At 42.0% G+C, this 15,447-nt stretch overlaps 1 protein-coding gene across 1 annotated transcript; it reads left to right on the top strand.

Annotated features, from left to right (window-relative positions):
* The first annotated feature begins 330 nt into the window (after positions 1 to 330).
* OTOR (otoraplin) lies at positions 331 to 14,956 on the top strand. Its single transcript, XM_010575054.1, has 8 exons — positions 331 to 454; positions 925 to 1,064; positions 1,641 to 1,751; positions 4,310 to 4,353; positions 5,523 to 5,996; positions 13,014 to 13,056; positions 13,373 to 13,501; positions 14,804 to 14,956. The coding sequence occupies exons 1-8, from the start codon at positions 331 to 333 to the stop codon at positions 14,954 to 14,956; spliced, it is 1,218 nt and encodes a 405-aa protein (XP_010573356.1).
* The last annotated feature ends 491 nt before the right edge of the window (positions 14,957 to 15,447 follow it).

Below are 15,447 nucleotides of genomic sequence, written 5' to 3'. Positions count from 1 at the left end.
TTCCTTTGCTGCTTACCAGGACCTGACTTAATTTTTGTCCTTAAACTTTGCTTGAGGTAAGATTAAGACTATGGACAACTACAGGAAGACTTAAAATGTTTAAATAATACAGTTGCTGATTGAAATGTTAATGCGGAATGGCTTGGGGAAGGGATTTGGTTTTGTGAGTGGACCCTGAGGTCTTCCGCTTGCAGCTCCTCTAGTGGGGCAGAATGTTGCCCCAACGCCTTCCCATTGGCCTGGCATGTTTGTTCAGGTGTCTGCCTCTTCCACAAAAGACAGGGATCACTGGACCCAGGCCGCATTCAGCAGGTGCTGTAGCAAAGAAAAATGACACAACACGTTAATTTGGTTGCTTTACTTTTGTGTCTCGGATTAATGTGTCCTGTTGTAACTGGAATTTTTATGGACAAGCTTGCCAGCAGGAAGCTGTGTGTTGATGATGACTGTGTCTGTAAGTAATTTTGCTTTAATACGGGGGACTAAAAAATGACTGCAGACTTTGGATGTGGTAGTGTGAGGGAAAACTACTCTGCTTATTTAGCTCTGTTATATTTGCATTGGCTTGTCAACTTTAAAAGCAGAGTGGGAGGGTTTATATGGAATGTCACATGCAGTTTTACTGCAAAAAGGGTTTTGTAAAGGACAGTTTTCACTCAAGTGAAAGCTAAATAAAAGTAGAGAGAAGGATTGTAAATTCCACTATGATGAAATGGCACATTCTTAAACTGTTACTTTGCTTACTGGAGAGTAGAAAAACTAGCAGAACAAATCCTTGAAGACTTCTATTAATTTCAGGATAACCTACTTCTATCTGTAGAAGTAGTTTCACATGTGTGCATACAAGCTCACATGTATTTATATTTCTCTCTTGAAAAGTATATAAGTATTTAAATTCGTCCACCTCATTTATTTTTTTTCTAGACACCATTTCCCTTGCCAGAGCAGAAGAGGATTACAATGCTCCAGACTGCAGATTCATTAATATTAAAAAAGGGCAGTTGATTTATGTTTACTCAAAACTAGTGAAAGAAGACGACTCTGGAGAATTCTGGGCTGGAAGTGTAAGAAGAGATTCTTGTGTATATGAGCAAACCGGAAGTAGACTAACATGCATTTCTGTCAAGAAATGGATGCTAATGCTGAGCTATTGTGAGTTTTAAAGCAACAACTTAGTTTTCAAAGTGAATGTTTAAACTTAAACTGATAGAGGCGTCTTGAGGTTTTTAATTTTTTTTTAATGAAATATCTTCAATAACTATGTGGTAATTATGAACTGAACCTTAACAGAAGGGCTCAACAGTTCTTTTCTGTGGCTGTTTGCTGAAACTATGGAGGAGAAAGCTTTTATCACAGCTGGTCATAAAACTCCTAAATTTAAGGGAAGCGAAGATAAGTATTAGCTGCATTTATTAAAAAAATCCAGATAAACTATAGGTGGTATTAATTTTCTCCAAAAAATGTATGCCTGTATCAGAACAGGTTAATGGTTCGTTTCATGTGCCAGCTAATTGGAAACTAGAAAATCTAAAGTCAGAGTAGATATGCTATTAGTAACTGCTTTTGACTAAATTATGAACTAGCTCAAACCAGTTGAGGACTGTTTTAAGGTACCTAATTATACATCTCCTTGCTTGAAGGTTTATGGAGAACAGTATGAAGACCATATGGGGACAGTTGGTTATTTCCCTAGCAGTTTAGTCTCAGAACAACATGTCTATCAAGAAGCAAATAAGACTGTTTGTATAATGGTAAGGAATTTGCAGAAGCCCAGCTGGCTACATAATTATACTTGGCTGTGTAATGCTAATTTGCTGTAAAAACAAATCATAATTGTGGCAGTTGATTGTAGCATATCACAGATGCTTAGGGATCCAATCTTTGGGCCTTTATAACAGGCAAATAGCCTCAATAAAATCCCTAACATAAGCTCTGATATTGCAGACATTACAAATGGTGCATTAAGGACTTGATCCTGTTAGAGTTCCTATTGATTTGAGTGGTATTCCTTCAAGCCTACATAAGTTTTACCCAAAGCTTTCTTTTTTAGAGTCTGGATATTGTGGTGCGTACTTCAGTAATGTGTACAAGTGTGCTTTCTATTAATTGCATATATAGATGGACGCTGTCATACAGAACTTCTCATTTACAGAAAGCACGCTTGCTTTCTCATAACAAAGTTATTGGTACATCAAAAAGCTGAATTAAAAAGCTTTCGGAAAAACATTAGTGTTCTGTGAGAAGGCTGTATTTCTGAAAGGGTGATTGTCCCTGATTATGTACAGTAGTGTCTCATACATCAGACAATTAGTAATTTTACTAAAGATCTGAAACACTTCACAGAGGAGTGGAAGAGCAGAGTCCTTTCTCAGAGGGTGCTGTGGTTTGGCTTACAACTAATGCTTACTGGTAGCTTATTTCTTTGCTTAAAAACAAATTGAGTGGTAGGTTTACAGTAATTACCTTCATCAATATTGAATATTTAGCTATATGCCATTTTGAAGCATATGGCAAAATACGATTAGCGTGTCAATCTTGAAATTGTATCTGGAGTCTTTAATCCTAGGTCCAGATTATTAGATGGGTTTCATTAACACAGGAAATAAGTGAAAGGAAGAATTTTGTTTCATGTTAATAGTTGCTAGGATTTGCGTTATAATGTGTCAGACAAGCTTTATTTGAGGAAATGTGAATCTCCGGTAAGTGATTGCTTTTCTTGACACTACATTAGGTTATTCTGAATTTGGCCCAGAAGCATTGCAGCAATTAATTAGTCACAGAACATGACAGAAAGACTAAAGTACATTTCTAAGTGCTTTTCTCAACAATATGACAGCGAGTCTGCTGCACAGCAAGCTGAACTGGAAGCAGACGTAGGTTAAAGTGATGTTTTAGCCTGTAGGCTGACTCGGGGTCCAGAATGGGCTGCTGTCAGGCTGCAATGCAGAACTTTAATCGGAAAGTAATTTTCTTTTGCAAAACTAGCGACACAGACTTTCACTGTCATTTCACCCTTACTTCACATTCTCGCTATGCAGGAGCTTTGCAATGAAAATGAAGGGCAATACAGATACGTTATTTTCCTTGTTCTACTGCTCTCACCTGTATGTTGCAAATGTGACCTTAAGGATCTCACTCTTTCTAAGTTCATGTTTAAAACAATCTACAGCACATCTTGACCAATCAGTGTATGGGCATGCTGCTTGCTTCAAATATCCCTTAAAGGTGCTGTTTTATACAGAGTGAGTGCTGCACACTGACAGATGCCTCTAATGCCACCGGCCTTCCATCTGCAAGTCAGAAGCTGGTGTCTTGCTCACAGCTCTGTAACCTTCCCCCAAGCTGCTGGCAAATTTTTGCCTTGCTTCCCTGGCCTTGCACCTGCAAAGCCCCAAATTGGTGTTACAATGGGCAACATCCTTGGGAAGGGGTTGCCATTTATATGAGGGGACCTGATGATGCCCAAAGCTCAGTGATTAATCAGCATGCAGCACCTGCCCCTGATCGAAGCACTGGGTGGCACACACAAATGGCATTGCATGGAGGAACAACTGATAGGGAACTTGATGGGGAAAAGTATTAAGACAGGGGGGGCACCTGCTGCACTGGAGAGAAGCCTGAAAGAGGAAATCAGCCTGGGGGTCTATGTGTCTCTGACCCTGCTTCCCCTCCCCCAAAAGAGTAACTTTTACTGTTGGAGTCCATGTATGCCATCAGCTACAGACCCTGCTAATAAATGTTTCTGCCTGTGAACTTCTCCCAGCACCCTCTTGTGCAGCTCTGGGTAATCCATGCCTGTTCGTTGCTGTCTGACCAATAAATCTTAGGAGATTCCCCCCCCCCCGGTGCTGCTACCTTTGAACCATTGAGTTACTCTGAATACAATAGACTCAACACAATAGGCTGTGTGTGCTGCAAAGCGGTGTTGGATTGCCTACCTTCCCTTGATCGCTTAAAATTGGCCATTTGCTGGCTGAGAGTACTTTTGTTACCGGTAAGCATCTGCTCTGAAACAACTACCTACCTGTCTTCTGCTTTCAGTGGACAGCTATATGTGATACACTGGTCTGATGTAAATGTAGAGGTTTGAGCACCACAGTATGATAATTCCCTGCAGCAGAATCGAGATCTGCATAACCATATAAGATAATAGCAGGAAGTTAGATGAAAGCAATATGCTGTGGAAGTCTATCCCATGCTGGAAGTTTTCAAGCAAAATACTGGCATTTATTTTCTAGTCATGTTTCTCCATAGCAAGTGTATCACATAGCCTCGGTCTGTTTAAGGCATCCTTTTCATGTGTGATTAGGAACTGTGTAAGGATAAAGGCTTACATATGACTCATAAATCCAGGTATGGATGTGGGAATACAAAACAAAAAAGGGAGATAAAGGAATCATTTGAAGTGAAGAGAGAAAGTGGTATTGCCTAATTCACTTTAAAATTTATGTCAGGAACAAATCATCCCAGCGATGCAAAAGGAGTCAAAAGACAAAATTTTTCTTTTCCAAAATACTTTTATTATGGTGTACTTTGAGTGTATTACAGCATATTCTGTGTTTGCATCTACTCACGTACCTTTGGGGGTTAATGAAGGAATGTTAATCCTTCACTAATCTCAAAACATCTTTCAACTCTCTTTTTCAGGATATTGATTTCTTCTGTGAATAGTGCTGAAAGCAGTCGGGTAATCTCTTGACTGCTAGCAGGGAAAGCTGACAGGAGGAAAACTGGACACCCTCCCTGAACACACAGCCTTTCCTGTAGTAGATGTTTGTGAAACAAGTAACCTTTTTTCAAAACAAGAAAGTTTTCATTTAAAGGGAGTGCTCTGAGATGGGCAAAGAGTCCCACACAGGATTTGTTCTTTAGAAATTTTTTACCTGTGTATACTTTGTTATTCGTTAATAAAGCTGATAGCCTTTGAATTGCTATAAGTCTGTGTGGTATAAATATGCTATGTATGGGATTAGATGTGCAATCTTGATCTGCATTTTCCTGCCATAACCTTACACCATGTATTAGATGTTAAAAATACCTTCCTTGGGTAAGCTATCTGTGACTTGCTGGAATACGTAACTTTTGTTGCAAGGGCTATCCAACAACTGAGAAACCATCAGTAACTAAATATGGCCTTTAGCAGTGTGTCAAAAAGAGTATCTCACCTGTCATGGGTGCTGGTATGGGGTATGTTCAAGCTGAAACTGTGGCTCAGAGCCATGGGCTGAAACAGGAGCATGGGGTAAGGCTGGGGATGGTGCCTGCCCAGGGCTTCCCCTGGCTTGGAGGCAGCACTGTGCCCGCTTGCTCCCCTGGGTGCTGGTACAGAAGACATTTAGCCTCTGCTAAATGTTCGCAGTATGAGAATTGGAGGAGGTATCCTGCTGATCCTTCTCTGACTCTTAACGGTCAGACTGCCAGCGCTGGAATGCCTGCTATGTCGTGGAGAGCCTCACGATGGAATCGGGTGAAGAATTAGCAGATTTAATTTTTTACGAACAAGCACATTTCTGAAGCCACAGAATAGAGACGGGTACTCTGCCTCGGCAACTAAAGCCTAAATGCGACCCCGAGTGCCCTCCTGTGGCAGCCCAACACCGGGTAAAGCTCCGTCTGCCCTCAGAGCTCCCGGTGCCTCAGCGTGGAGAACCTTCCAGAAGGGCGGGATCGAGCGCCCACCAGCACGGCAGCCAATCGGAATTGGGCACTCTCTGCCCCCTCGCGCCCCCAGCTCACGGGCCGGGGCGGGGAGGAAGGGGCCGCCTGAGGCATAATGGCTGCGAGGGTGCTAGTCCTGGTCTGGTCATCGTCCTGTCAGCCCTCCGCTGCCTCCACCCTCTGCTTCCTCCACCCAGGACAGGGGGACGCGTGGGGAGCTGTTGGGCTGAGCCTCCTGCCCCCCAGAGGGTGAGGTTGTGCTACTCAGTGTTAGACATGCCTATGGCTGAAAGTGGTGGTGCTATTCAGCCTCCATGTTGTCAGTTCGGCCTCAAAAAGTGAGTTCTTTAGGTAAAATGTCATGATTCTGGGGAGGTTGAATGACAGAACATTTTAGGACTAGCAGTACTTGCATTTGTCAAAGACCTCTGGCAGGGTTGTCTGAGAGCAAACTGTTACTTTTTAACCAACAAACTAATTTTTTATCTGGATGGTTCCCACTCAGCACAGCTTTCCACCATGAAGTTTTTGCAATTGCATGTATTCATTTTAGATAGGCCTGCTACTTCATGGAAATGCATCCTACACCTAGGCACACATTAGAAGCTGCAAGTGCCAGGATAGTATATGTAGCAGTAGGTGTTTGCAAACAACACACAAAATATATATAAATTGCCCTGTGGATATGAATAAAAATTGCCAGGTGAGGTTTAGCACTTGCGATTGGAAAATACAAGTTTTTCCTCGTTATTAAAGTACCCAGTCCTACATGGATGTATAAGAGGTATATGTAAAAACTTTATATACATTTCTCCACAAAGTTACCATCCTTTCCTCTTCACTTACAGTGCAGGAGCCCCAGGCCAGAACTGGACATTCTGTGGTATAAAGTGGGACCAGTGTTCATAGTCCTTGATATTGTGCTTAATCCTTAACCCATGTCCTTGTAAAGAAAAGCTTGCAGATGTTACTGGTTTCTGCTCCTGTTTGCTCTTTAACCTACTTCAGGACAGCAAAACAACTAAGAGGAGAATACTTCCAGTGCAGGATGCATACAGCAGGGAGTAGGCATACATGTATTGTCCTTTTTGAGCTTGCACAAAGGGCAACTTTTGGAGTATCAGTGAAAAACAGCCTGCTATGACTTCTTTGGCAGTTACAGCAAGTCTGGGGCCATCGTGGCAGAATGTGGGCAGTATGTATTTATTTCTTTTTGCCTTTTCCCTGGCTGCCATCAGAGGCCCTGTTCTATGGTGATCTCTTCTGTGCAGAAAATAACTTAGCAGGCTTTCAAGGGGCATCAAAGTCTGTCTTTGCTACTTGAAAATCTAATTCTGAGGAAAGTGAGATAAGGGTTCACTTTGTGGTATTCATAAAGCATCTGGCTGTGAAGAAGCATTGTACTGGCAAAGCTACTTGTCTACTGAATTCAGCCTCTAATGTGCAATTGTTGGATGGTTTCCAATTTAATGAAGCTTTATAGCACCTTTTGTCTGCACAATGTCATAGGTACTTGTTTTATACAGCCACATTGTGTAAAACTGTCATCTCACAAGCACTGGTGACCTATGCGACAATTTGAACTCTGGTATGATAGACTAGATAAATTTACAGCTTCATTATGTGACTTATTGGCAGGATCCTTTTTTTAGTTGCCCAAAGGAGAACTGTGACTTCATTCGTTAGTCACCAGGGATGTGATACAATGAATGCAGCGATTCCTGATCTTTACGGCATCTCTGAGGGCAACCTCTTCACTGTGTAAATGCTATGCCAAGAAGGCCTGTTGCATAGATTCACTTTACAAGGGATGGTGTGTGAGCTCAGAAGAGTGGAGATATTGCAGTCTGACATGGTCTTCTCACCCTAGAGAAGATGCACAATATGCCTCAATTGTCATTCATTCACTTGAATCAAATCAGTGCTTGGTTTTATTTTCAGTATGCCGTTTTTCGTTATTTTATCGCAAATTTCACAATGTTTGATTAACTTAAAATTCCCATTGCTAAGGCCTGATTACTACAAAAGAAAAATGAGACAATCTCCTGGTTTTAGAGGAAAGTCTAAGTTTCTACCCTTTACAAATGTAGGGAAGTGTGACAACCTTAATCTTAACAGCACTAGCACCAAAGCTAAACAAAATGATCCCAGAGTTGTACGATGAAATCTGGGGGAAGTGGGGAAGGGAGAAATGACAGGGGAGCACAGGACATCTGTAGAAAACTTTTGCGTGCTTGCAGTTGGCAGCACTATTAATGTGAAGTTGACAGTTAAAGATCAATAGCTTTGACACTGAACATAGATCTGCTTTCCGCATTTCACATTCTTAGGTGAAGCTCATTTCAGAACAGCACAGCTTGCCATTCAGACCCCTAAGTGTTCATGCTGTAGTGTATCTGGCTGAAATTAACAGGAACTGACTTTCAGGAGAAGAGGATCAATATTATGCTAGCAGGCAGTGGAGGATGCTTTTGATTTTCTAGTTTCTTTCTTTTTCCCCTACAGTGATTACTGTCCTTGCAGTTCCTTTCTAGAAACCACAGCAGTTTCACTGTTACTGTTTTAGTAATATGTACACAATATCTTACATGCAGTGTGTGCTATTTATATGACAAGATCTTACAGTCTGTTTCTGTTCATTTTATCCCAGCATAGGGAAAATATATGCACATCTTGATGTGTATTTCAGTTTTGCATTTAAACAAGGCTGTGTAGGATGTGGCCTTGAACTGCACCTTGACTTGCGATCTCATGGTATCTATTTGGCTGAAGTTGGCATTTCAACCTTAGGTGGGGATTCCAAAGCTTTTAAACAAAACCATTGTGTATTTTTCAGCAAGGTTGGCTTTAAAGAAGTGTAATACTCCTAAATCATCACCTGAAGTAAAAAGAGCTTATAATTAAGAAAGCCTTCCAGCTGCAAAGGGATTTGATCTTTCGTTTGCCTGTGGGAGCAGCATTGTTTGGTGAGTGCAGGGTGACATCCAGTGGCTGGCTTCTGCCAGTCTGCGGGAAGGACTCAGCTGATTAGTACATAACAGGGACACCCCAGCCAGAAGGGCCCTCGGGGGGTCTCCTGCCCAGAGCAGGGTCACACTGAATCCGCGTCAGAGTGCTCACGGATTTGCCCAGTCTTGAAAAACCTCCAAGGACTCTGGGTAACTCTTCCTTAATTATTCTCATCATGAAAATTACCTTCTTTATCTAAAACCTGTTTTTTTCAATTTATGTCTGTTGTCCCTTTTCCTCCACAGAGCACCTCAATAAAGAGCCCAGATCCATCTTCTCAGTAAACCCCTCGTAGCTACCGGGGGGCTCGTTTTGTGTCCCTCTGAAACTGTTTCTTCCCCAGGCTGAACAAGTCCAGCTCCCACAGATTCTCAGGGTTGGTGGCGTCCTGCCCATCTCACTGTCTCTCCACAGAACACACTCAAATTGCACAGCAGCAGGCCAGGCTTCTGATTTGGCTTGTTGGTAACAATAAGGATGACCGAGTTTATGAAGGATTCACACATGCTTATCTAATTCTTACTTGTGATGGCACTGATGTTTTACACTGGAGATTTTTTTTCCTAATTACATACACTGCTGTAAGCATCTTGTTATCTATTCTACTAACAATAAACATGCCTCAGGGCTTATGAAAGATGACTTCACTCAGGGCTTTCATGCAATATGTTTCTTCCACAGAAAACCTGTTCTTGCTACCACAACTTTGTCATGCCATTGCACTCCAACAACAAAAGCGCTATGTGCTCCTGAAGTGCGCTGGCCCTGTGGCAAAGAAGCAGTACCTGAGGTACCTGTACCCACAGTGGGGTGGTGTTACCAGTGCATCGGCCAGTTCTGTACAACAAACTTCAGTGACAGAAAACAGCAGGCAGATCATAGGTGCTGACTTCCTTTCCACACACAGGTTGCAGCATGAGGGCTTTGGAGGAGGAGGGAAAACAACATCCCCGGATGCCCTGATGCAGGGCTGTTGAAGGGCTAACTGCAGCCCTGACCGGGATCAAGGGAGATGAGCAACAGCTGCTATAAAAATCACCACCTTGCAGGGTGAGGGGGAAGTTGGGTGCTGTAAAGATAGACTAAGGGAGGAGGCTAAATGCAGGAGAGTATGAGATGTGGTGGCCTGTGTGCATCTATTCTCTGTTACCTAAAGTACTTTATTTGAGCTGGCTTTGCAAGAAGAAGATAGCTTTCTGATAGAATCTGAAACCTCTCATGACCTTGAGATTTCAGAACCCTTGTTATGGAATAGCCAGGTAAGGAAAAGAATAACTGGAGAATATTATTGCTAACATTGGGGCCTGAATTGATTCTTAAAATAGTTCTTGCTATTAAACTATTCCTGATTTATGTTTATTTACTGGAAACACCTGATTTAAGCTGGAAGATAGTTTGTCTTTCTTTTCTCTGGCAAAGGAGAGATGCTTTATCTTCTGTTGGCTGACACTGACCTGTCCGCGGGGTGTTTTTTTTTTTTCTTTGCAGCCTCCCACCTCTGCTTGGTTTTCTTGAACTGGTGTGATATGGCTGTGCCACGAGGTCTCAGAGGTGAGTGGTTCGTTTGTGGAACAAAATGGCTTTCAGGTTTAGAAATAGCTGTTTTTTTCAGGGGTAGGTGGAAAAAAAACCTGCTTTGGGATGGGTGAATAGTGTTATGTTAATAAATCACAAGGAACTAGTGTGAGGCTGATTGTTCTTCCTGCTCAGACTGAAGTTACACTGCCAGCCCATGAAAAGAAGGACCTCAAAATATACGGTATTAGGTAAAACTGCATGAACATTTAGTAATACTTGAGTTTCTCAGCATTGCTTAGACGAAGGTGTGAATGTCTCTGAAGAGTGTAAAATGCAAAAGAACATTTAGTCTTGAACAAGCACACAGACTGTAAAGCTTGTTTTACATGATCATGCAGTGAGAATGCAGCATAAAGACAACTCTCCTGACTGTATTGTAATGCTTGTTTTCATATAGGCTATAGCAAAGCAGTGCCTCTGGTTGTGCCCTCAAACAGTGGTAGTGAGGTTAAGATTTGTTAGAGGGTTTCACCAAAGATTTTTTTCGGGGGGGGAATTTCCATAAAAGGAGACTGGGCTCCACTACTATATTTTTGCCACAAGAGTCTGTAAAATTGCTTAAGGGGTGGAGTAAGTTTGGGGGTGTAGTACCCAGCTCTACTCGGGTTAGATTTTCTTCCTCCTATATGGCATACCCTTTGAACAGTAGCATGGAAGAGAAGAGCTGCTAGTCCGTCTGCTAGTGGTTGTGTTGGAGGATAGCCCACGCCAGTCAGTATTCTGTTATGAATCTACCTGTTTCAGCGATGTTTTATTGGCTGAAGGTTGCTCAAGTCCCAGGCAGACTTTCTGGAAGCCAGAGGTGGAGAAATTCGTCTTCATAAATAATAACCCAGGGGGCTGGACACTCAACTGTGATACAGGGAAATCCTATTTCTAATTCCTGGTGGTTGAAACTCTAACTGCATCCTACCTGTCCTCATTCCTGAAGATTACAAGGGCCATTATTGGTGGCAGAAGGGGATGGTTCCCAGTTCTGGTGCAGAATAAAGAAATTCCTCAGTAAGAAATTTTCACAGGAGAAAAATTCCTACTTCTTTCCGAGTTCTAGTGGATTTTGTAAGTCTTTGTGTTGAGTGAAATGTGTATTAGCTGTTCCAATGAATGGCTTCTTGTAGGTGGTGTAACTACTAATGCACTCTTGTTTACTGTTTGGAAACAGACACACAGCTTTGTGTAAACTAAATGCAGCTAGCTTGATGCCTGGGTTCTTCTTTAGGCAGTCACCAGCACTCTGAGCTACAGGGGCTAAAATTTCTAGCACTGGTCTGATGTAGAGTCAGGCTAGTTTAATATACTGTACAGCATGTATTGATCATCATGACAGCCAAAGCATTAAACTTCCTTGTATCTTCTTTGATATGCAAATGGTGCTCTGCAGTATTCCACATGCTGTGCCTTGAAATCTCTAGGAGATGTAATAGAGAAATAAGCTCTGTGCTTTAAGGATATCTGTAAATATCCTCATCATTTTATATTGCCCGTTAAAAATAACATCTGCTAGTGATTCAACAGGCAAGGCAGCTCTGACAAGAAGGATGAAGTAATTCCTGGGGAAAATTGAAAATAAAGGACTGTAGCAGTATGCAAAATAATAGGAAAAGCAGAAGATGCAAAGTCACTATGAGGTCTTTAGTCTGTTGTCCCCCTACACTGTATAATGGGGAACTGTAGAGAGTTGGCAAAACTTCTTCATTTGGGCTGTTAGCTCCTTCTCAAGGCTGTGCAAGTAGAGAGGTTAAGCAATGCCTGGAGGAGTAGACCTTACCCAAGTAGCTGAGATCTGTAATTGTTTTCCAGTCCTGCTGTAGACCTGTTTGTTTCTCATGTATTTTGCTGTACAGTAAATCTGGCCTCTTACTGTCATGTAGCCCTTTCTCCTTGGCATGTAACTCATCTTGCTAAAACTAGTATTTTAGCCTGGGTTTTGTGGGAGGAGACAATGAATGTTAAAACCTAGGCTCAGTTTTCAGGGGGCATGGGACATTTGGTTGCAAAGATACAATAGTAATGTTTGAAATCATTCACAGTCATAAGGGGTACTCTATCCACCATGGTCACAGTCTAAGACAAGCTCTCTCTGTGAGATCACTGCTGTAACTCAAAGCAAGAACAGTATTGTAAATATAGGGGTGTACTAACAGGTAAAGTCTCCTGGCTCAAATGATACCAATGGGGGTGAAAGAACTGTGGACTGAGGGGAAGCACTGAGAGACTGGGTAGAAGACTGGTGCAGAGAGATGCCTGGAATCTCAAAAGAGCTGAGAGAAGCAGACCTGACATGGCAGATGGCCCAAGCAAAGGCACAGATGTTGCAGCTTGTGCATTCAAGAGTGCAACCATCCTGTGTTAGATGACAGATTCTTCTCCCCACTCCCTGGACCAGAATTGATGTCTTTGTGTTTAGTAACTCTGAATCGATTCTTCTTTCACAAGTTTGTGTGGTTGCTTTGTGAAACTCATCCCAGCCACCATAGCTTAATCTACTTAGTGTACCTGCCTAGTTCCACTTTCTGTGTTCCAAGGATACCCGACATGAACAAGACTTAGTTATAGCCACACATTGCAAATCGCATTGTTTCAAGATACAGATGTGGCTCCTGAAAGTTGCTTGGCCATGTGAGTGTGACATTGTTGCTGATGTAAATTAGCCCTATTTTTCAACTCAATAAGTAGTTTCTGCAGCGCATCACAGTGTTGTAACTCTAATGCTTGCAGCTTGGTTTTTAGCTAGCTCAAGGCTCTCCTCCTTATGTTGCTTTTTGCAGTGTAGACAGGCTTGTGGATCTTGCTGTTAACTCGGAAGAAAAGGTCAGAGTGTCGTGGCCCAAGTACTGTACTTTTCAACAGGAAAAGCTGCATGTACAGAACAAGCCTTATGTCATTAAACCTAATCAATAGAGGGAAGATAGCAAAATCACAAAATCTCTGTCCCTAAGGCATTACCACCACCTCCTTCCCTGGGGGAGACATGGTTTTCTGCCAGAACAAGTTCAATAAGCTTTCACTAGCATGTGGTTTGTTTGTACTGTAGAATTGTAAGCAGATGGTTTGAACTGCCACCTTTTGTTCCAATTACAGAGTTCTGTTCAAAACACTCTGGGGTTTTTTTTCCTTTTGTTTTAAGGGTGAGAGGAAAGTGCAGAAGGAAGTAGCTATTCAAGGATACTCAAAACAGCCATGGCAAAAAATTGATAACTCTGTGGTTCAGGCTGTTAAGCTAGGTCATCCCATGCTATTTGCAGCATACGTCCACGTAAAGCGTAAAGTCATAATATGCTGCTGAGCAAATTCTTCTGTTTAGCTTGTGTTTTCATTTGTGTGGGTTAGACACACTTGAGCACTAGGAAAATATTGAGTTGTTTGGAAGCTCGTACAATTTCTGAGTAACTGTTAGCGTGTGTCGACACTTTCTGGAGTTTCTTCAAATTGCCTGAATGTGACCAGTGAACATAGAGAGTCTTGCAGGCCAACTCAGGAGCTTTCTCAGAATAGTGATGTTGCACTAGCATCTAGCTAGTAGAGTTTATGGAGAGGAAAAATGTGTAGTAGAAAAATGCTCATTTTGACTTTCTGCAAATATACATACTGATAGTTTCCCATCCTCTACCTGTCAACTACTACTGTAACTATGTTTGTTGCACAATGAGTGGTGGATATGCTTCCTTAAGTATTCCTCATGATGTGGATTCTGCACCTCTATACTGTTGTATCTTGAGTTGATTGTGACACTTTGGCTCTAGCTGTGCTGAAACTTAATTCTGGCAGTAATAAGGCCCCTGACTGCAGTGTGCAGGCAGTGGCTTTCTCATTCTGTTCAAATTGGTAGTTGCTGACAGCTGGTTATGTGTGAAGAGCAGCTGGTGCAATTGGGAAGACTGGCAGCTTTTAAAGCATTTCTTTTTGTGGGAGGCATAGTGCAGCTGGACTAGATGTCTCCATGACATAATGGAGCTCATTGCTCTGGTTTGTAGTTGGTGTTGCAATGCAACTTAAAGCAGCAGAGTTCTGTGTACTTAAGGCATGATACTATGGTCATCTCAGCGTGACCATCACGAGGTTCCCACTTATAAACCAGTCTTGTTGGTTTCTTCATCCACTTGCAGACAAAGCCTGGTCTGTTTTCTCTGAAATTCTGAAGTCAACTTCTTTTGGTTTGGGGTTTTTTTTCCCTCCTTTTTCAGGTCACTTTTTTTTATAAACAGGATGAAGCTACTTGCAGCCATCCATTCGTATTGATAGCTTAGGGAACAAACATGCAAAGTCGCCCCATGCTGGTTTTGGCACAGTCTTCTGGGGGTAGGAATCACACCTTGCATCCACTCCTGTACTGGGTTTGCTGTGATGCACTCAGAAAAACCAACAGTTGCTACTCTGTCTCTACTAAAAAAAAAATGTTAAGATTCAACCACTAACATGAATGGTGGTAACCCTAAATAGTTCTGCTAGCTTATGCTTTCAAGACTTCAAATTTGTACCCCTCTTATATTTGACACCACCATCAAATTCCTTCTCCAGTAATCTTAAAAAAAGTGATGTGAATCCCCTATTGTTCTAGTTTTTAAGAACAACTTGCTTATTCTCTGAAATCTATAGGCAAGGAGAGGCTATTGGTCTCTTGTCATATCCTGTCGGGGGATGCAACGGGTCTGCGGAATGCCTGACAATTCGAGAACAGCGTGACCTTGAGCAGCTTGTAGTGTATCCTTGAAAGTCTGGAAAGTCCTGAGAAGAGCGGTGCAAAAACAAGATAATGATAAGAAGAACCGTCCTGACGACTCACCAATCATGAACTGTTAGTTACTAACTAAACAAATCATATATGAACACATACACTGAAGAAGGGGATAAAAAGGTGTGTTAGAAAAATAAAGTAGCCATTTTGCATGATCTGTTACTTGTCGTGTCCATCTCTACTGCGACAATATCCCATTGCAGTTTCTTCACTGAAGCACTACTGAGATTCACAGAACCATCCTCAGTCCCCTTACCATGCAAAGAACTGGCTTTCTTCAAGGTATCGCTTCTTCCACATATACCATGAACGCTTTTCCTACCACTCCCTTCTTTGTCAGCATGGGTATCCACCCACTGGCATCTCACAGGAGTACAGACTGCAGAACCTACAGAAATACAGTCAGCCATGTTTTCTAGCACAAAACGTATCCTCAGATAGATTTGTTTTAACTTTTTCTACTGCTG

The sequence above is a fragment of the Haliaeetus leucocephalus genome, unplaced genomic scaffold (genome assembly GCF_000737465.1).
Source record: "Haliaeetus leucocephalus isolate CR32 unplaced genomic scaffold, Haliaeetus_leucocephalus-4.0 Scaffold450, whole genome shotgun sequence".
Lineage (NCBI taxonomy): Eukaryota > Metazoa > Chordata > Aves > Accipitriformes > Accipitridae > Haliaeetus > Haliaeetus leucocephalus.
This window is presented reverse-complemented; position numbering and strand designations above follow the sequence as displayed.

Coding starts and splice junctions, on each gene's coding strand:
- OTOR (XM_010575054.1), top strand. CDS start 331: ATGACACAACACGTTAATTTGGTTGCTTTACTTTTGTGTCTCGGATTA. Junction 1,065..1,640: donor GAGAATTCTGGGCTGGAAGT/GTAAGAAGAGAT, acceptor CCTTGCTTGAAG/GTTTATGGAGAACAGTATGA. Junction 13,057..13,372: donor CTGTTAACTCGGAAGAAAAG/GTCAGAGTGTCG, acceptor TTTTGTTTTAAG/GGTGAGAGGAAAGTGCAGAA.